Genomic DNA, 21,652 nt, shown 5'->3' on the forward strand with positions numbered 1-21,652 from the left:
TTTCTTTCTCTAGTGTTCCAAAATTTTCTCAGGCAAGTTTAATTTGGGACTCTTTCAAAAGTTAGTAAACAATTTCACCACCATTGACACTGAAAAGTCACCAGCAAAGCAGCATCAGTAAATAGCTAATATTCAGAAAGTTTATTTGTTTGCAACTAAGTGTACAGAAATGAGAAGATTAAATAGGACCCTTCTGCATACAGGCAAATGACAATGATCGCAAACAGGATAAATGTCTCAACGTAGTTTTAAAAAATAGCTATATTGAAGTATAATTGGCATACTATAAACTGCATATATAATAGTATACAATTTGATAAGTTCTGACATATACACCCATGAAACCACCACCACAATCAGGATCATCTCATCCCCAAGTTTCCTCATGCCCCTTTGTAGTGTAGTCCCTCTCTCTTGTTGTTTGCCCCCCACCCCACCTCACCCCATGTCCAGTCAATAACTGATCTGCTTTCTGTCACCATATATTAATTTGCATTTTTCTAGAATTTTATATAAAAGGAATGATACAATATGTATACAAAATAACAAATACAATAGTTATTTTGAGGCTCATCTACAATATTGCACATACCAATAATTCATTTCCTTTTATTGCTGAGTAGTATTTCATTGTGGATATACCACAATTTGTTCGATTCATCCATTTATGAGTTATTTGGGTTGTTTCTTGGTTTTGGCTACTACAAATAAAGTTGTTTGAACATTCATGTACAAATTCTTGAGTGGGCATATGCTTTCATTTCTCTTCAGTAAAATCTAGGAGTGGAGTGGCTGGATTACATGGCAGGTGTGTTTAGCATTTTAAGAAACTGCCATACCATTTCCCAAGGTGGACGTACCATTTTTACATTTCTGCCAGCAGGATATGAGTTCCAGTTCTTCCACATCCATGCCAACATTTAGTGTGCTCTTTTTAATTTTAGCCATTCTAATAGGTGTGTAATGATATCTCATTGTGGTTTTAATTTGCATTTCCCTAATGGCTAATGATGCTGAGCATCTTTTCATGTGTTTATTTGGCATTTGTATAACTTCCTTGGAAAGATGTCAATTCAAATCTTTTTCCCACTTTTTAGTTGACTTGTTTGTTTCCATGCTATGAGTTTTGAGAGTTCTTTACATGTTCTATATACTAGTCCTTTATCAGATGTGATTTACAAATACTTTCTCTCAGTCTGTGGCTTGTCTTTTCATTTTCTTAAAGTTGTTTTTCAAAGAGCAGATCTCTTTGCTCTTTGTTTTTTATTTTTTTAATTAATTTATTTGTTATTGTGGTAACATTGGTTTATAACATTATATAAATTTCAGGTGTATATCATTATATTTCTACTTCTGTGTAGATTACATCACGTTCACCACCCAAAGACTAATTACAATCCATCACCACACACATGTGCCTCATCACACCTTTTGCCCTCCTGCCTCCCCTCTTCCCCTCTGGTAACCACCAATCCAATCTCTGTTTCTATGTGTTTATTTGTTGTTGTTTTTATCTTCTACTTATGACTGAGATAATATGGTATTTGACTTTCTCCCTCTGACTTATTTCACTTAGCATAATACCCTCAAGGTCCATCTATGTTGTCACAAATGGCTGGATTTCACAGTTTCCTTATGGCTGAGTAGTATTCCATTGTGTATATATACCATATCTTCTTTATCCATTCATCCCTTGATGGGTACCTAGGTTGCTTCCAAGTCTTGGCTATTGTGAATAATGCTTCAATGAACATAGGGGTGCATGTATCATTACACATTCATGTTTTCATATTCTTTGGATAAATACCCAGCAGTGGAACAGTTGAATCATTGGGAGTTCTACTCTTAAATTTTTGAGGAATCTCCATACTGTTTTCCATAGTGGCTGTACCAGTTTGCACTCCCACCAACACTATATGAGGGTTCCTTTCTCTCCACATCCTCTCCAACACTTATTGTTTCCTGTCTTGTTAATTACAGCCTTTCTGATGGGAGTGAGGTGATACCTCATTGTAGTTCTGATTTGCATTTCCCTGATAGTTAATGATGTTGAACATCTTTTCATGTGCCTGTTGGCCATCTGTATATCTTCTTTGGAGAAATGTTTGTTCAGATCTTTTACCAATTTTTTAATTGAGTTGTAGTTTTTCTGTTGTTGAGATGTATGAGTTCTTTGTATACTTTGGATATTAATCCCTTATCAGATATATGGTTTGCAAATATCTTCTCCCAATTGTTAGGCTGTCTTCTCATTTTATTGATTGGTTTCATTTGGTTTCCTTTGCTGTGCAGAAGCTTTTTAGTTTGATGTAGTCCCATTTGTTTACTTTTTCTATTGTTTTCCTTGTACCATCAGACATGGTACTTGAAAATACGCTGCTAAGACCAATATCAAAGAGCATACCGCCTATGTGCTCTTCTAGAAATTTCATCGTTCCAGGTCTTACATTCAAGTCTTTGATCCATTTTGAGTTAACTTTTGTGTATGGTTTAAGATAATGGTCTACTTTTATTCTTTTGCATGTGGCTGTGCAGTTTTTCCAACACCATTTATTAAAGAGACTTTCCTTTCTCCATTGTATGTTCTTGGCTCCCTTGTCGAGAATTAGCTGTCCATAAATGTGTGGGACAAATGTTTTTAATTTGATGAAGTGCAATTGATCAAGTTTTCCCTTTTAAGGATCATGCTTCTGGTGTCACATCTAAGAAGTCTTTAACCCAAGATCACAAATATTTTCTCTATAGTTAATTTTTGTAGTTTCAGCTCTTATATTTAAGTCTATGATTCATTTTTAGTTCACTTTTTTATATCATACAAGATATGGATCAAAGTGCTCTCTCTCTTTTTTTGGGTGGGCGGGGCATATGGGTCCAACTGCTCCAGAATCATCTGTTGGAAAAACTACCCTTTCTCCACTGAATTGTCCTTCTACCTTTGCATTTAAAAACTCAGATGTCTATATATATGTGGACATCTCTGGATTTTCTATTCCATTTCATTGATCCTTTTATTTATCTTTATGCCAGTATCACACATATTGATTATTATAGCCTTAAACAAATCTTAAAATCAGGTAGTATTAATCCTTCAACTTTGCTACTCTTTTTCAAAGATGTTTTGGCTGGTCTAGGTCCTTTGCATTTGTATATGAACCTTACAATCAGCTTGTCATTTATATAGATGATGATAGCACTCTTCTCCCAAACAAACTTTATAAAAATAAAATGAAAATTATTTGGCACCTTGAAGTAAAATGGAAAAACAGTAGTGTAATTCAATTATTCTACTGTGGTTTTAGGTTCATATGTGACTCCTACTCCCACTTCTATACACCCATAGGAATTATCAAAACTTTAAATCAGAAGGATATAGTAGCGGCTTGCCCCATGGCTGAGTGGTTAAGTTCATGCACTCTGCTTTGGTGGCCCAGCGTTTCATCAGTTTGGATCCTGGGCATGGACACAGCACCACTCATCAGGCCATGCAGAGGCAGCATCCCACATAGCACAACCAGAAGAATATACAACTATGTGCTGGGGGGGCTTTGGGGAGAAGGGAAAAAAAAAGATTTGTAACAGATGTTAGCTCAGGTGCCAATATTTAAAAAAAAAGGATATAATATGTTATGCTTCACCTGGTAGAAAGCAAAATCCACAACGTTTTACCATATCAGGTACAGGACAAAATCCCAAATCCAAGATAAATCCCAGGAGAAACACGGTGTCTATAAAATGAAGGTCTGCACTGAGTGGCAGACTGCTTGCACATCAAAGAAGCTGTTGCAAAAAAGAAAAAGAAAAAAGAGGACGAAGAAGCAGCAACTGATGCTAGGTGAACACATCATAAAGGTTCAAAAAGAGGGTGTGAGGACTTTTAAAATGATCCAATAAGAACTGCAGCTCTTTACTTTCCTGATTAATAAAATGAAAACAACACAGCAGATTTCCTCAAGTACAAGAAAAACATTAAGAAAATGATCCCACCGAAAGCAAAACCCCCAGCAAATGTGAACATCATATTTTGGTTAATTCTTCTGTGAAATTCCTAAAATAGGTCAAATTTTTGTTCTTCAATATATACTTACCCCTTCAGAGAAGAAGTACAAATAAGAATTCCATTGTCTAGTCCTAAAGCAAAGATTAGTTATCTTGAAAACTGGGATACTAATTCCAGGGAAATGCTTTTACAGCAGTGAAAATATGTCCCAATTATGTATCGGTCATGACAGAATCACTAGGAAGAAAGTTCACAGATCATCTAGAAGTTCTCAACCCAGCCTGCATATTAGAATCTCAGAGTTTAAAAAATACACATGCCTGGACCCTACCCTGAGTTCTGATCGATTTTAACTGATCTAGTATAGGCACTAGGCATACATTTTTTAAAAAGCTGCCCACATAATTCTAACATGAAGATAGAGTTGACAAGCACTGTCCAACTATTTTATATATGATAAAACTAAGACAGGGAGAAATTAAGTGATTTTCTCAAGAATGAGACTAATAATTATTAATTAAAACAACAGAATGTAATACTTACAAATACTTGTATCATTTCTTGCTGCTTATGATATTACCCCCAAAACACAGCAACTTAAAACAGCAAACATGTATTATCTAACATGATTTTGAGTGGCTTACGTGAGCGATCTGGCTCAGGGTCTTGTGTGACATCGCTGTCAAGTGTCACCTGGAGTTGCAGTCATCTGAAGGTTTGACTGGGGCTGAAAGGAACTGTTCTAAGGTGGCTCACTCACACGACTGTTGGCAGGCCTGTTCGTCCTGTTCCCCCTGGCTGTTTGGAGTCAGCCTCATTTCTTGCCACATGGGCCTCTCCATAGCACTGCCTGATATGTCCTCATGACAGGGAAGCTGGTTTGCTCAAATGAATGATCCAAGAGAAGGAGCAAGGAGGAAGTCATGATGCCTTTTATGACCTACTGACATACCACCACTTCTACCATATTCTACTCACTAAAAGCTAGTTACTAAGTCCAGCCTAGACTCAAGAGGAGGGGAATTAGCCACCACTCTTTGAAGGAAAGAGTATCAAAGAATTTGTGGTTTTATTTTTTTCTTTTTTTGGTGAGGAAGATTGTCCCTGAGGGAACATCTGTGCCAGTCTTCCTCTATTTTGTATGTGGGATGCCACCACAGCATAGCTTGATGAGCAGTGTGTAAGTCCACACCTGGGATCAGAACCCGTGAACCCTGGGCCACCTAAGCAGAGTGTGTGAACTTAACCACTACACCACACGGCCAGTTCCTGTGGTCTTACTTTAAAACTGCCACAGGAATACTGTCTGTTTCGGCTTTTTCCCTAAAACAGTGTTCATAAATATTATATACCCCAGCAGTGGGGATAGAAAGGTAAGTAACTGAGGCAAAAATCTTATTACCTTACCTTCTACTATGACAAGAAAGACAGTAAATAGAAAAATAAAATACTTTCAGATAGTGATAAGTGCTGTAGACAGAAAAAGGTAACGTAACAGTGATCAGGGAAGGTAAGTGAGGGTGTAATTTTTGATAGTGTGATTAGATAGGCCTCCTATGGACATATCAAGATAAACAAGACCACACTATACATTCTATTAATAACCTAACTTCATCATTTGACAAAGCTACCGGTCTTAACCAGGGTTGCTATAACACAATACCATAGACTGGGTGGCTTAAACAAGACATTTATTTCCCACAGTTCTGGAGCCTGGGAAGTCGAAGAGCAAGGTGCCAGCCAGTTCAGTCCCCACTTCCTGTGAACACCCACTTCCTGGCTTGTAGTGTTCTCACAAGGTCTTTCTTCCTCTTCTTACAGGAAAACTAATCCCATCATGGAGGCCCCCTGTTGATGACCTCACCTAAACCTAATTACCTCCCAAAGGCTCCACCTTCAAACACCATCACATTGGGGGTTAGGGCTTCAACACGTGAACTTAGCGGGGACAAAATTCAGTCTATAGCAGCTATCTTTCATGTCAATACATTTACATCTTTCCTTTAAAACTGCATCCAGCGGCCGGCCCGTGGCCGAGTGGTTAAGTTTGCGCACTCTGCTGCGGTGGCCCAGGGTTTCACTGGTTCCGATCCTGGGCACACACAGGGCACCGTTCATCAGGCCATGTTGAGGCAGCATCCCACATGCCCCAACTGGAAGGACCCACAACTAAGATATTCAACTATGTACCAGGGGACTTTGGCAAGAAAAAGGAAAAACAAAAAAACCTTAAAAAAAAAAAAAAGAACTACATCTAGGGGCCGGCCCTGTGGCTGAGTGATTAAGTTCACGCTCCGCTTCAGCGGCCCAGAGTTTTGCCAGTTCGGATCCTTGGTGCGGGCATGGCACTGCTCATGAGGCCATGCTGAGGTGGCATCCCACATAGCACAAGAGGCACTCACAACTAGAATATATAACTATGGACTTGGGGGCTTTGGGGAGGAGAAAAAGAAAAAAAAAAAGAAGATTGGCAACAGATGTTAGCTCAGATGCCAATCTTTAAAAATATACATATATATTGGTTGGCTCCTAAAAAAAATAAAGCTACATCCATCTTGATGCAAAACTGTATTTTCTTACAGTTGTAAACAATGCTGTGACAAACACCTTTACATATATATCTTTGTGTACATGTATAAATATTTCTGTAGGATAAACTCCTACAAGTGAAATTACTTGGTCACAGTAGGCATACATTTAAACTTTAGATAATATCAAACTGCCCTTTGAAAAGGTTTTAAAAATGTACATCTCCTCAAAAAGGAAGAAACACTGCTTCTGTAGTAATTGCCAGTATAAACATTTGTATCCAAAGATTTTATGTATTTCTAGTCTCTTATAAATAGGCCATTCTCAGTCTTCATTTTATTCGATCTGTAATATTTAACACAGTTAATTAACCCTCCTTCTATAAAACATTTTCCTCACTATTGTTCGAAAGCTGCAGGCTTTTGTGGTTTTCCTCATCACACACTGGACTCTCCTTGTCAATCTTCCTTCCTGGTTCCTCCTCATCTCCTTGAAGTCTAAACATGAAGTGTCTTACAGATCAGTCCCTGGTCCTCTCCCTGCCTACACCCATTCCCTTGGCCAGATCACATTCAACTTCACAGATTTAAATACCGTATGTCCACTTGGAGGTCTAAGAGGCATCTAAAAGCATCTACGGCTGAATTAAAATTCAAAACCTGGTCCTTCCACAGTGTTACCTTATTTCAACTAAGTCAATGGCAACTCCATCTTCCCAGTTGCTCAAACCAAATCTTTGCTTTTTTTCTTACAATCCAACTTCCTCTCTTCAGATTTCTGCTCGTCAGAGTCTATCTCCTACCACCATTCCCTATACTCTTACTTTGCCTTAAAAAAAAAATTACAGTATACAGTTCTTTAATTGATCATTGTCCTCCCACCAGAACATTGACTGGGGTGGGAACTTAGCTGCCTCACGGTAGTATCTCTAGCATCTAGAGTAGTGTTAATTGTTGCTGTTGGCATAGTAGCCACTCAATAGTTATTTGCTCAATAAATGAATGAGTTGTACAGGTTATACACAGATCAATGAAAACCAGGCTGAGGAGGCGGTAAAGGCAATAAACTTAGAGACAAAGCATCCAGGGTTGGGGCCCAGCCTAGGCACAGCCATGAAGCTTTTAGGCAATTTATCCTTCAAAGTTGATTTCCTCAACTGGAAAATGGAGTTTATGCCATACTCCTTAGCAAACAAGACAGGTGAAATGATCAATATCTATTTGGTATTGCAATACACAAAAGTCTCACTACCTGAAACTTCGAGGAACATCTGCTTCAACTCTCTTAACTTCACCTGCTCATGTATAACACAATTTGGGTGTACATTTTCAAAGGCCCTTATGTTACACTGCATCTCTAAAATGTCCACTTGTGCCAAACTTGAGAATAAAGGCTATTACCAGGAAAAAGAAGTCACCAAAGAATCTCAATTCCATTAAGGTGATGTTTGCACAACTCTGTCAATGTGTTAAAAATCAGTGAATTGTACACCTAAAACAGGTAAATTCTGTGGTATATAAATTACATCTCAGTAAAACTATTAATAAAAAAGTCTCTAATTCCATATATGAGGTTCCTGTAAAATATCATCAGAATTTAGAAATAAAGTAAAAGCCATCTCCCAAAACCCAAAAATAAAAAATGAATCAAGTTCAATACATGAGCTCTGCCATCAATCAGACCATCCTAAAAAACCGTTTACAAAAGAACCCAGATGTTTGGTCAAGTCCAAAGTGACGTGAACAACTTATTTTCAGAACAGTAGCGTAATCCGTGCGTGCTAAGAACCAGCTAGGTTCTTAGAAGAGAAAGCAAACTCATCCGACTCGGAAACCGGCAGGACCACTTCTCACAAGCGTCCCAGCAGCCTCCATCCTCCGGTCCTGCCCCCCCCAGCAGACGCCCCGTCTCACTTCTCCTCCAGAGCGGACGCCCAGGGGAGCAGTGTCCGCCCTCGTCCGACACCTGGCATCTCGTGCATGTCAGGCCCGCGTCCGCTCTCCAACCCCACATCTGCGTGCGGGACCCCACAACGACTTGCAGGGCCGACGACCCTTCCCTGCCCGCACTGGCCGACCCCGGGGTTACCCCGGGCTCTGGGGGAGCCACGCGGCGCGCCAGCTCGGCGGGCTGGGCTTGAACCCTGGCCGAGCATCAGGGTCACCTGAGGTTTTGAAACCAGTTACGGGCGCCACTCAGACCCTCCGGCTCGGAATCGGGGTGGGGTCCCCGACACCAGCCTGACGGCGCCGGTCGACAATGCCGGAAGCCGCCCCACGCGCTGCAGGTTTAACCTCCGTGGGCCGGCCCGGCGGCCACCAAGTCCCCGCGCGGGAGTCAGGCCTGAACTGCGCGCGGGAGCGCCGCGCCCTCAGCCCCGGCGACGCGCGCCCTCCACCGGGCGGGTCCCAGAGACGCGCCTGCCTCCCGCGCCCGCGAAACCGTTCCCGCGAGACCGCCCCTTCCTGCCCCGCCCCCTGCCCCGCCAGCGAGGGCCTGCAGTCGCGGCTCGACGCCTCCTCACGGGTGCCCCACCCCACAGGAAGGCGCGATCTGGACTGTTCCACCAGCCAATCAGCTCCGCCAGCCATCCAAACCCAGTTCCTCGGCGTTTTCTTCGCCAGCTTCCGCCTGCAGCGACGCACAGCGCCCCCGACCCCGCAGTTGAGAGTCTCCGGGTCTCTTTCCCGCAGGGCCGCGCACGCGCAGCCACGTTAGGCGGTGCGCAGGCGCAGAAACGCGGCCCCGCTGAGCTGTCGGTGAGCAGGGGTTCTGGTCTGTCCTGCGCGCACTTCGTTGGAGGGAGTCGCATCTCAGTATTAGCTGCGTGCGCAGTGAAGTCCTGAATAGGAGTCCCACACAGGAAGGCGGTCTCCGTAGAAGCAGCTCCATGTGTCTCTAGGGTGTTTTAGACCGCAGGCGAGGCGTCAGAGGAGGGTGTGCAGGTCCTAATGGTCCCCCTTTGCGGAAGGGACGCGCGTGGGGGAAGGGCAGAGTCTGTTAGGTGGGGAGGGAGGAGTTTGATCTTATCCTTTCGCGCCTAGAGACAGGGGCTTTGCAGCTGAGAAAACGATCCCCTGGCAGAAAGTGCCTAGTGGCTGCGCCTGCTGACTCCTGTCCTGTGGCTATAGGCTCCATTAATCTGACCCAAAAACGTTTCTGTCAGGGTAGCTGGGGCTGCCTGGAACCCCAGAGTCAGAAGGCAGAAGTCCAGGCCACATTTCCTCTCTAATTTTGAGATAAAGAAAATTTGAATTCAACCCAAGACTTCACCAAGGGTTACACGGCTGGTTAGTGACAGATATTCAACAAGAACTAAAGTCTCCTTATAGGCATTGCTTTTTCCCACTGTGTTGTCTTACCACGTGCTAAGTTGAGCCCCATAAATTTGCCATTTTTACTCAAACTCACGCTCTTCTCTATTTGCCATCTCCCCAGTCTTGGACCTAGAGTAACTTTCTAGTTTGGCCCCTGAGAAAATTCAGCGTACCAGTTTACTCTCCTTGTCCCACACCTGAAGGCGATACGATTGCTTAACTAGTGGATCTGGTTGTCATACTTAATCTACTTTTGGCCATTTGAGTAGTTTCCAGTTTGGGGCAGTTATGAACAATGCTGTGATAAGTAATTTTGTGTCCTTAGGTAGAATATGTATATACATTCTGGTAGGTATATATTGTAGGGAATGGAATTGCCAGTTCATAAGTCATGCATGTGTTCAAATTTAGTAGCTATGAACTGTGGTAGGCAGATAGGCAGAATAATGGCTCCCCCAAGATGTCCATGCCCTGATGGAACTTGTATGTATATTAGGCTTCAGGGCAAAAGAGAATTAAGATTGCTAATCAGCTGACCTTAAAATAGGGAGATTATTCTGGATCGTCCAGGTGGGCCTGGTGTAATCACAAGGTTCTTTAAAAGTAGCAGAGGAAGGCAGGAGGAAGAGAACAAGAGAAATGATAACCCAAGTAAGACTGGGCAGACCTCATGGCCCTGGCTTCAAAGATGGAAGAAGGAGGCAGTGAGCCAAGAATGTAGGCATCTTCTAGACATTGGAAAAGGCAAGCAAATGGATTCTCCCCTCTCCAGAAGGAACATAGCGCTGCCAACACCGCTGAGACCTCCAAAAATGTAAGATAATAAATATTTGTTTCAGCCACAAAGTTTGTGATAATTTATTACAGCGGCAACAAGAAACTAATATACTGCCAAACAGTTTTTCAAAGTAATTTTATCAATTCAAACACTTAGGGAAATTTGAAAAAAGATCCATACTTAAGCATCATACCACACTAGCTGAACGGGAATCTCTGGGTAGCTCCCGAAAAAAAGGTCTTAATTAAGTAATTCTAATGCATCTTAAAGGTTAAGAACTACTTATCCGAAACCTTTAACTCTAAATCCCAGTTCTCATCATTGAAAAACAGTGTGGCAGTGATTTGGCCACAGGATTGAAAGCAGTTCCAGAAAAGACTGTTGTTCCAGGTATTGGAAGGGTCCTTCTCCCTTATCTGCTCAGAGCTAAAATGGCTAACCTTTTACAGTGCTCCGTGGTTGAACAATCAGTTCCTACGAACACAATTCATGAAGGAGCATTAAGACTAAGGCCTTATTGTACTTACAGAAGATTTTTCTTTAAGATGCTTATAAAGTAGCTCTTTCAAAGACTGCCACACCTTGGCACCTTGACCTTCATGGAGAGCAGCTCTGGAAAGGGGGACAGCCTGCCTGGCTTGTGGGGTAGTGCAGTCCCCCAGCACCTTGTGATGAGGCTGCAGAAGGCAGTTGACCTTTGGCCGTGGCCCTGGGGGAATCCTGAACAAGAAGGTTGAAGAGTTACACTTTGAGCAGGATGGAGGTTCTGGGCAGGGTGTCCCTACCTTTCCTCTGTTGCTAGGCCAAGGATAGTGTTAAGAGGAAAGGTAAGTGAGTTTCTTATATTGCAGCCAGGGTTTTTGGAGTTAACTTCCTTGGTAGTGGTACCAGCAACTGCTGGGCCCCACTTGACAACAAATTTACAAGTCTTAAGAAGCCCTGGGCAGTTTCCATCACAAAGATATGTCATCAAAAGGATTGAAGACCTAGGTCTGGCCGTGGTGTAGTGGTTAAGTTCGGTGCTTTCCACTTTGGTGGCCTGAGTTCGAGTGGTCAGATCCTGGGTGTGGACCTGCACCACTAATCAGCCACACTGTGGTGGCAACCCACATAGAAAAGTAGAGAAGATTGGCACAGATGTTAGCTCAGGGACAATCTTCCTCCAGCAAAAAAATAAAAATAAAAGGAAGAGCTATCCAGTGTTGAAACTATAAACTACTTGGAGCTAATAATTTAAGTAAGTATTTCCTTGACAAATGTCAACTATCACCATTTCTCTTTAAAATTTGAAGTAATCCGCAGCATGCTGAGATCCCTGCCATGCACCTGAGTGCCTTGGCATGCAGTTTGAGAAGCATGGCTGTGACCATTTAGAAAATGAGTGATTCTCATTTTTTGCCTTGAATGAGTATTCGAGATAATCATTTTCTTCCAAGTGCTACTTCAGTAGGGTCCTGTGTAACCTGACTCCTTCCACTCTGCGAATCCCTCTGTAACAGCCCCACAGGAGATCTGTTTAAATGACCACAGTAGGTATTGAGTCTCCATAGGCTTGGATAAATCTAAAACTAACTTGGAAGAAGAGCAGTTTCCTATTTTAAATGAAATACATGAGAAATTATACTGTTTAAAAAGTAGCCTGTTAACTTAAAGATTGGCCTACCATAAGGAAAACACTGGCAGACACTATTAAATACTAAAAAAATAAAAACTACAAAATACAGTGTATTGCACATTTGTAAGAATTCTAATGCCTTTCTTACCCTTTCAACATTTCATATCTGATTTTCACACTCTCAGTTAATTGAATAGATTAGATTCAAATTATAGAATACAACTTTACCTGGATTTGTAAGGGGAGTATACCCAATAAATTGTTCATTCTAGAAACAGGCTGTTAACTATAAATAGTCCAGCTAAGAACACACGATCTGGTTAATATCTTGCTTAAAATATGGTTAACAATAAATATAATTAGATAATAGTATATAAGTAATAATCCAGACTAGACCATAAATAAATATACAGAACAAGATGATGACAAAGAAAAGTTAAATGCCAAACATCAAAGGAGAACAGATTCAAATGAAATTCTTTGAATGCATTTTATTTATAGCATAGCCATATTCAAGATGCTGGAGGAAATGTCCATATCTTGTCGGCAGCAATGAAAAGGCAGAACTTTTTTATTCATTATCCTGTCCAGTCTCACAATTAGAAGCAGGCTTTGATTTGTTAGATGCTTCATAAACTTGTACAATAAGCCTTAGGTGATTGATGATTGTCTTGTCTGATGTTTTCATGTTAAATCCCAACATCTTCATAATAGTTTCTCGAAAGTCAACAAACTACAAAGAACCACCACAAAAACCAAGACATTAGTTTTGGTCGCCTGCTTACTATGTGCAATGAAATTGGTGTTAGAAATTTAGTCTTATCAAACATTTATGAAATATAACATTCTACATTCAAATAGGTTTTTAAAGCTAGAAAAATGGTCTCTTCTATTACAAGAACTTTTAAAAATTTCCTTTTAAGATTTTTTCTTATTTTTACACTTTTATAGATTAAACCTAATTTTATTGCTGATAGTTTTTCATCCATAGGGTAATTCCTTTTTGGAGTTCTGATTTGCTGTATGGTAATAGTAGTCCCCTAAAATATATATGTCTCCACACGTCTTCCAAAAACCATAGTGATCAACAAGGAAAGCAGATAACACCACCCGTAAATCATGCCTAAAGCATAAGTAGAGAATACCACAGACTTCGGTATGCACGTAGGTGGGGAAATCAATATCCTAAACCGGTAGAGGCAGCCTCAGAGCCCACACTGGAGGATGCAGCTGGTTTCCACTGGTGTCCCAGAGACAGGACAGTGCATAGATGGGAAAATAGTAAGAACAAGGCTGAGACCTGGTGTATCAGAACACTGGCAAGTGAGGAAGGAAAGGAAAGGGGCTCAGAAGCACATGAGACAAGAATGGCAGTTCCAGGGGGCAGGGTTTCTGAGGGAGGGGAGGTACTTGGAAGGGTGAGGTGTTCCTTGGAGGCTTGGTGATAGAGGAAAAGAAAAAAGCAAATGGTGGAAAATAAGGGACTTCTATAAATAAGAGTATTGCAGACTCAGACATCACATAAACCCCACTCCGACATAAAAGGTTTGATGTAGTGAACTTTAGAAACTGCACTCACTGTGCCAACAGAAGAGGGTGGTGTTGAGTTAAGAAACCTAGTAAGTAAACGCCACCCCATAACAACCCTAAAGTAGAAACACCTGAAACTGAGAGGGCAGGGCAATTCACGGAATTTTAAAGTGACTGGATAAATGGGAAATAATGCGCATACAAAGTTACTTTAAGAAGAAAATAGAAAGGGAATATCATCCAAACTGTCAGGCGACGAAAATGCTCCTCCCGAGAAGACAGCTGTGAAGTCAAAGGAAATGGGTTTGACACAACACCTGATATGAGTTAAATATCAATTCAGCAAGGACTGGCAGACATGGGGGAACAAAAAACTTTCTTTTGAGTCAAAGATGTAATAATTCAGAATAGCAATGGACAAAAAAGATGTCCAAGATGCCTCATGGATAAGGAAGATGTGATGATCGAGCTCAGGAAAGAAAAAGACAAAATCATCTCAGAAATGAAGAGTCAGCTACAGAGAGCCCAAAGGACAGGAGATCTGACTGAAAATAGAAGAAGGGACACTGAGGAGAAGAATAAAAACAATCAAGAATATGAATATGCGTAAGTTTAAAAAAGAGAAAAAAGTAATAATGCCATGACTTTATATTTCAAGACTCTCTTAAGGTAATTGGTTAAAGTTACATATTTGTTAAGCAGCTAATAGGAGGTGTGGTATATAATTCCCTAATGGCCCCAAATTATCAGTTAGCCTTTTAAAAATTCTCTTAAAATATCTGCTTTATAAATATAGTGAAAACCTAAGCAACTTTAGAAGCAGTACCATCTTGTCCTAGAAAGCGACTCAGCCCCAAACACACGGTTTCCCCTGAACTTCCGTTCTCTCGCATCCCTAGCCTCCTTGTCATTGGTTAGTCAGGGGATTGTACACAAACCTAAGCTAAGATAATCATATGTCCCATCCCTCACCACTGTGGGTTCACCAGGAATAGGCATTTGACCTAAGCTGGGCTTATAAGACCCTTTCTTGGATTCCCTCTCTTGTCATGGAAGCTCTACACATAAAACTCCATGGCTGTCAGTCAGACAGACAAGCTGACTCACAGAGAGATGCCAAGAAGAGATGATGAGAAAAGCCTTAGAGGTTCCACTGCTGATCCAGGGGCCCAGGTGCATCTCTGCCCTCCCAGAGTTCTGGTTGTTTCACTTAGCTTGGATTCCATAAACCAATAAATTCCCTTTTATCTAAGTTAGGTAGAGGCTCAGTTGAGGTGGGTGTTTATCACTTCAACTTAAAAGAATCTTAATATGGTAATTAAAAACCTAACCTCTTGTTGCTGTCCTGATACTTCTTCAAGTGTGCTCTTCGCCGTGCAGACTTCAGGAGGGGGAGAATCTAACGTCTGATGGGCCCGCTCCTTGTCCCATCTTGCCTCTTGCCCAGCAGAGTCTGATGTCGTTTTCAAGTTGTCTGTTTTCCTAACTGCCTTCCCTTTCATTGCTTCAACTTTTGTTAAAGATTGCCTGAGCTTTTCAATTGTTTTGTCCTGTGAGGGTATAGGGTTGGGGGAAGGGGAGGCAATGGCTGTGGTTAGATCTCATCTAATAACAGACAGGCCTGATGCATGATAATGCCTGCTTCTTTTCCTACTCTTTTTTTTTTTTTTTTAGAACTAGATACATGGAAAAGAAAGAAAATTTCACAATTTATAAATTAAGAGGACGTTTCTCCACCATCATACTCATCAATAACCAACATTCACTGAGCAGTTTTATAAACCAGGCACCTAGGATTTAAAGAGGTTTAACACATGTTCCATGTCCTCAAAATCTTACAGTCTGTGCTAATCAACTAGAGAAAATAACTGTTTCTCCAGTAAGAGAAATATTGCTGATAAAATGGCAAAAAAGAAAAAAAAAGTTGATCAATAAGTATTTAGTGCATCTTTGGCTTAAGGCATAAAATGTATGTTTGAAATACTACAACTGAAGCTTGATATGGAGAAGGTCCAAAGAGGAGCCCAAACAATGACTAAAACTTTTAACTATTACCCCAATAAGAAAAACAAAACTAGGGGCTGGCTCCGTGGCCGAGTGGTTAAGTTCGCGCGCTCCGCTGCAGGCCGCCCAGTGTTTCGTCGGTTCGAATCCTGGGCGCGGACATAGCACTGCTCGTCAGACCACGCTGAGGCAGCGTCCCACATGCCACAACTAGAGGAACCCACAACGAAGAATACACAACTATGTACCGGGGGGCTTTGGGGACAAAAAGGAAAAAATAAAATCTTTAAAAAAAAAAAAAAGAAAAAAGAAAAACAAAACTAAAACAAAAAGCAAGAGATCCAGAATCCTAACATTTAGCGTACTAGTTGCCTGAGAGGATTAGGTAGGAGAATACAAGGGGGCTTCAGGGGAATTGATGATACTGATAAATAAATGAAAAGCAATAGGATATATTGGACTACATGACGACGCCATTTGGTTTAAAACTAATTCGGTCTGAACTTGCTTTTCCCAAAGGGCCTGATGCGGTCTGTTGAACACGTATTGTACATCTGCTTTAAACATTTACTATGTCCCAAAGCCAAGAATGATGCCCTTGAAGAGAGGGATGTAGCTTCCCCCCATACTGGCATTTCCTTAAGGATAATCATCTCTTTCTGGAAACTAAGGATTAACCACTGACCTGCTGTGCTCACCTTGTGACCACTGACCTGTTGACCACCAAGCTGCTGGGTCAGCTAAGCATCTCATGACAGTAGTAAAAGAGATATTCCTGTCATATGTGATGTGTACTCTTTGTTCCAAGACAGTATATAACCAGTCTGTACACCCTACTTCTTTGGTGACCTTCCTTCCTTGAGGAAGGAAGGCCCTGGGCTATAGTCCTAAGAGCCGGCTCATAATAAACTCACCCCAATTTTGATTTATAGGTTGATTATGGATTATTTGTGTCTACAATACTCTGTTTCTTAAGATGAAAAAGGCAGATTTGCAGGCATCCGATTTTATTATTCTACATGCTTTAATATTATATATTTTCTTTTGTATGTATGTAAAATAACTTTAATGCTAATTTTTCTTTTAAGTTCAATGAGAAACATGCAGCTAAAATAGTAACAGACCAATGCTTAAGTGAATTTTTGAAAGTCTCATTTAATTTACCTACCTTAAAGACATTTACTCTTGTCAGTTGAGTTTTCATATTTTTATTTGACAACTTCAAATCACTGAGCTGTTTCTGAAGTTTCTGAATTTTCTCCTCTAATCTTTGAGTTGTAGCAATCTGCAAATTCTGCTGAATATTCAGTAATGTTTGTTGCTTGTCTTTCTCTAGCTCTTTGACCATCTTGCCATGTTCATCTGTCTGGGAATACTTGTTCCTGGAGTTTTCCTTTGCAGAAATCAACAATATCGAAATAAGGAAGTTACGCTTTAAGATGGCATTCCACACTAGCATACTAGAGTAGCATACTAGACATACTAGCACTCTAGACCGATAAATTGTAGACTTCATAATACTGACATAAGTAAAATATTTTTTCACCATAAATATGCATCATTAAAATAATCCAGAAAATAAAGTATAACAATAAAAGTGACGATTTAATGCTAACAAGGTTACAGTTAAGTAGATACTTTTATAAATGCTGGTGGTAGCACAGATTAGTTCAACTTTTCTAAGAATGTATTATAAGGAAATAATCAAATATTTGGATAAGGATTGAAGCACAAAGATATTCCTTACAACATTATTCATAACATGAGAAAATAAAAACAATGCAAATGTCAAAAAAGAGAATAATTACATAAATTACATGTGATTGGCTATATGTTCCCTAGAAATCAAGTTTTCAAAAATATTTACTAAGAGAAAATACTAATGAGATAATTAAATGAAAGAAGCAGGATGAAGAAAAACTATGCCTATCTCCGTTATGTTAAAATATTCATGGAAAATAATCAGAAGGAAATATACCTATATGTTAATACTGGCTATCTCAAAGTGGTAGAATTACTGATGATTTTAATTGTATTCTTTCTACTATTCTGTACCTTATAAAGTTGCTACCAGAAAAACAAAAGAGAGAGAGAAAGAAGGGGTGAAGATTTAGATACCATCTATTTTCATTACATATAAACTAAAAACTAGTAAAATGTATATAAAAAAAGAACCACTGGTTCTTTGGAAAAATAAAATAGATGCCCCAGGCAAACCTGGTTAAAGAGGAAAGAAAAAGTGAAAATACACAATATTAGGAAGGAGAAATGTATAGAACTAATGTACGTAAATTAATTTTATTATGAGAAAAAATAGTTATTTGAAATGTTGTTACAAATGTTCTAATCCATTAAAAGAAATAAAATAAGTGATATATTAAGGAACAAGAATCAGAATGGCAACATTTTTCTCAATAACATTGGAAATTAGAAGACAATGGAGTAATGCCTTCAAATCTCTGTGTGAAAATAAAGTTTAGACCCAGCTATCAACTGAGTGAAAGGGGTAAAAAAAAAAAAAAAAAAAAAAAAAAAAAAAGACTTTGTCATTCATGCAAGGATTAAAAAAAAATGTCTCTTTCCAAGACACCATTGCTTAGGAATTTATTAGAGGCGGTACTCCAGCAAAATAAGAAAGTAAACCAAAAAAGAGGAAGACATGACATTCTGGAAACAGTGCAATCTAACTAGAAGATGGGAGGGAAAAAAAGTCACAAGATCATACCTGTGCCCAGGCCCACAGAACAAACAATCCAGACAGAAGCAAGACAATAAAGGACTTTGGGTGAGAAAGAATGGGAGATTTTTATAGATTAGAAGATCCTCTGATGTAGTATTGTGGAAAAAATTAATAAATGAATGTTGAAAATTATACATATGAAAACACAAGAAAAGTATTAACTCTAGGAAAAATAAAATCTAATACAAGAAAGGGAATGTACCAAGAGTATAGTACCTGGCATTTTGTAAACATTATTTAGTGTCATAATGAAGTAAATGCTGATTAGGGATTTAGCTAAAAATACTGATATACCTATTGGGAAGATGGAAGCGGAGGTAGGAAAGTGGTATAAGACAAACTTTCATCTATCATATAACAGGAAGTCAACAGATAACGTCTAAAATAAATAACTCATGATATAGCAATATAAGCAAATTGCTGAGGGAAATGGAATTTACTACCAGAAGCAACAGCTAAAAGCATTGAAAGTAGTTACCTCTGGGAAATAGCATATAGAGGTACAGAAGTGGGCTGCTGCTTTTCAGTGGAAGAGTCTTGGTATATTTAATTTTTAAAAACATGTACACATATATTATATATATAAATGTAAAAGGTAAAAAGAGTTCTCTTAAATAACTTCAGCTTATGGGGGCCGGCCGGTGGCGCAGTGGTTAAGTTCGCTTGTTCCACTTCGGTGGCCCAGGGTTTGCGGTTCAGATCCCGGGTGCGGACATGACACCACTTGGCAAGCCATGCTGTGGTAGGCTTCCCGCATATAAAGTAGAGGAAGATGGGCACGGATGTTAGCTCAGGGCCAGCCTTCCTCAGCAAAAAGAGGAGAATTGGCAGCAGTTAGCTCAGGGATAATCTTCCTCAAAAAATAAATAAATAAATAAAAATAACTTCAGCTTAAAGAAGAAATGGAAGTCAACAGTAAAATTATAAACATATATAAAACATAGTGAAAGAAAACTTCATATTAAAATATACTGGACAAGCTACAGAGGAATATTTATAGCTCTACTGCTTTTCTGATTTAAAACAAAGAACAAAAAAAAGGCATACTAACATATCGGAAAAGAGAAAGTAGGGGTATACATTTAATAAAGATACCATACATTTTCATTATATGTACATCAAAAATAAATTACTAAAATGTATATAAAGAAAGAACCACTGGTTCTTTGGAAAGATAAAATAGATGTCCTAGGCAAGCCTGGTTAAAGAGGAAAGAGAGAAAGTAAAAACACACAATGTTAGGAAGGGGAAACATACAGAATACACAGATATAGAAAAGATTAAAATAAGTGTAAAAGACTATTTTGTAACTCAGTGACAATAAGTTGACCATCTAAAGGGAAATACATTATTTCTTGAAAAACACAACAGTATACAATTGTGTCCAGAAAACCAAAGAACTCTAGTAAAGCAAACTGCTGGACTTAATAAGTGAATTCAATAAGGTGGTAGATAATTAATAAAAATATAAAAGGCTTTTGTCTATATTAATGATAACCATTTCAAATAGAAATGGGGAAAATATATTATTCACAATGCGCAGGAAATCTATAAAAGACCTAGGAATACATTTTACAAGAAAGACATATGAAAGATGTACAGGATTTATCTGAAGAACATTATAAAATCCTATTGGAATACATACAAGAAGATCTGCTAAAGGGAAAGAGGACATGTGCCAGGTTATCAGAAATTATCAATCACTAAAATTATAAATACTTAAATTATAGATATCTGAAAAGTGGGATATTTGTATGTCAATAATCTCATTTTAAACACACATTTGGAAATACTGAGAATTCAAAAAAAGTTTTAATTTGTCAAGAATTATATTATTACAAAGCTGACTGAGTAAATTTTAAACTGTATTTACCAGCCGCTACTTTGACAGTTATAAAATTCTCTGTTGTTCCTTTAAATGTATCCTGTGGGACTAATTCTTCATTTACCACTAAATTAAATGTAGGACTTCCCTGATCAGTTTCAGTTTAATGTAAAAATTATAACCTCAGCTTTACTCAAAGTTATGGCTACTCAAGAGACAAGGGATGACATTAGCAGGTCAAGAAATTATAAAGTAAAAACAACCAAGTAGAAATATTAGATATGAAAATATAATAGTTGAAATGAACAACACAATAGATGAGATAAATAGCAGGGAAAAGCTGCAGAACAAATTGAATAAGTAGGAAAATCAGATTGAGAAACTTTCCAAGAAGGCAGCAGGGAAGGATAAGATACAAACTATTGGGGAAAAAAAGCAAAGTGTATTAGGGTTCTCCAGAGACACAGTACCAATAGGGTGTGTGTATGTGTGTGTGTAAAGAGAGAAAGAGATTTGGGTAACACAGTTGTTGGCACTAGCAATTTTGAAATTTGAGGGCAGCCCAGCAGGCTGAAGACCCAGGGAAGAGTTGATGTTGCAGCTGAGTCCAAAGGCAGTCTGGAGGGAGAATTCCCTCTTCCTCAGAGGACCTCAGTCTTCCTCTTAAGGCCTTCAACTGATTGGATGAGGCCCACCCACATTATGGAGGGTCATCTGCTCTACTCAAAGTCTTCTGATTTAAGTACTAATCACATCTAAAATGCAACATCTAGACTGATGTTTAACCAAATATCACTGTAGCCTAGCCAAGTTGACAAATAAAATTTCCAACCTTCAGATAAGAGTCATAGAAGAAGAGAGTAGAAAAAGAAGAGAAGAGAAAAAAAAAGAAAAGGAAAGAAAAAAGAAATCAAAAGAAAATAAACGGAGAGGGGAAAACGTTGAAATAATAATGATAAACTGACAGATAAAAGATTTAGATTGAAAAGTTCATAAAATGCCAAACAAGAGAGGTAAAGAAAAACAATACATCTAAGCCCCTTATAGTGAAATTTAAGAACATCAAAGCAAATGAGAAAATTCTAAAAGCTTCTTGAGAGAAAGAGCAGATCACCTACAAAGAAATAACAATCACATTGATATCAGACTTCTCAACAGTAACAAGGGATGCAAGGAGATATTTTTAAAGAAGTTAATGAAGGCACTTTGAACCTAGAAGTTTATATCCAGCCAAATTGTCATTCAAATATGAGGGCATAATAAAAATGCTATCACTCACATGTGGTGTCAGAAAGTTTGCCACACAAAGATCTAATT

At 39.2% G+C, this 21,652-nt stretch overlaps 1 protein-coding gene across 2 annotated transcripts in view; it reads right to left on the minus strand.

Annotated features, from left to right (window-relative positions):
- Positions 1-12,707: 12,707 nt before the first annotated feature.
- Positions 12,708-21,652, minus strand: part of LOC106839162 (coiled-coil domain-containing protein 170-like) — a 43,869-nt gene continuing 34,924 nt past the window's right edge. For both annotated transcript variants that reach the window (XM_070513765.1, XM_070513764.1), the window contains 3 exons: positions 16,939-17,163; positions 15,098-15,316; positions 12,708-12,969 (listed from right to left, as the gene is read on the minus strand). In XM_070513765.1, coding sequence (XP_070369866.1) covers positions 12,808-12,969; positions 15,098-15,316; positions 16,939-17,163 — 606 coding nt within the window. In that variant the 3' untranslated portion in view covers positions 12,708-12,807. The remainder of the gene's footprint in view (positions 12,970-15,097; positions 15,317-16,938; positions 17,164-21,652) is intronic.

This window comes from Equus asinus, chromosome 7, assembly GCF_041296235.1.
Source record: "Equus asinus isolate D_3611 breed Donkey chromosome 7, EquAss-T2T_v2, whole genome shotgun sequence".
In the NCBI taxonomy this organism is placed as follows: domain Eukaryota; kingdom Metazoa; phylum Chordata; class Mammalia; order Perissodactyla; family Equidae; genus Equus; species Equus asinus.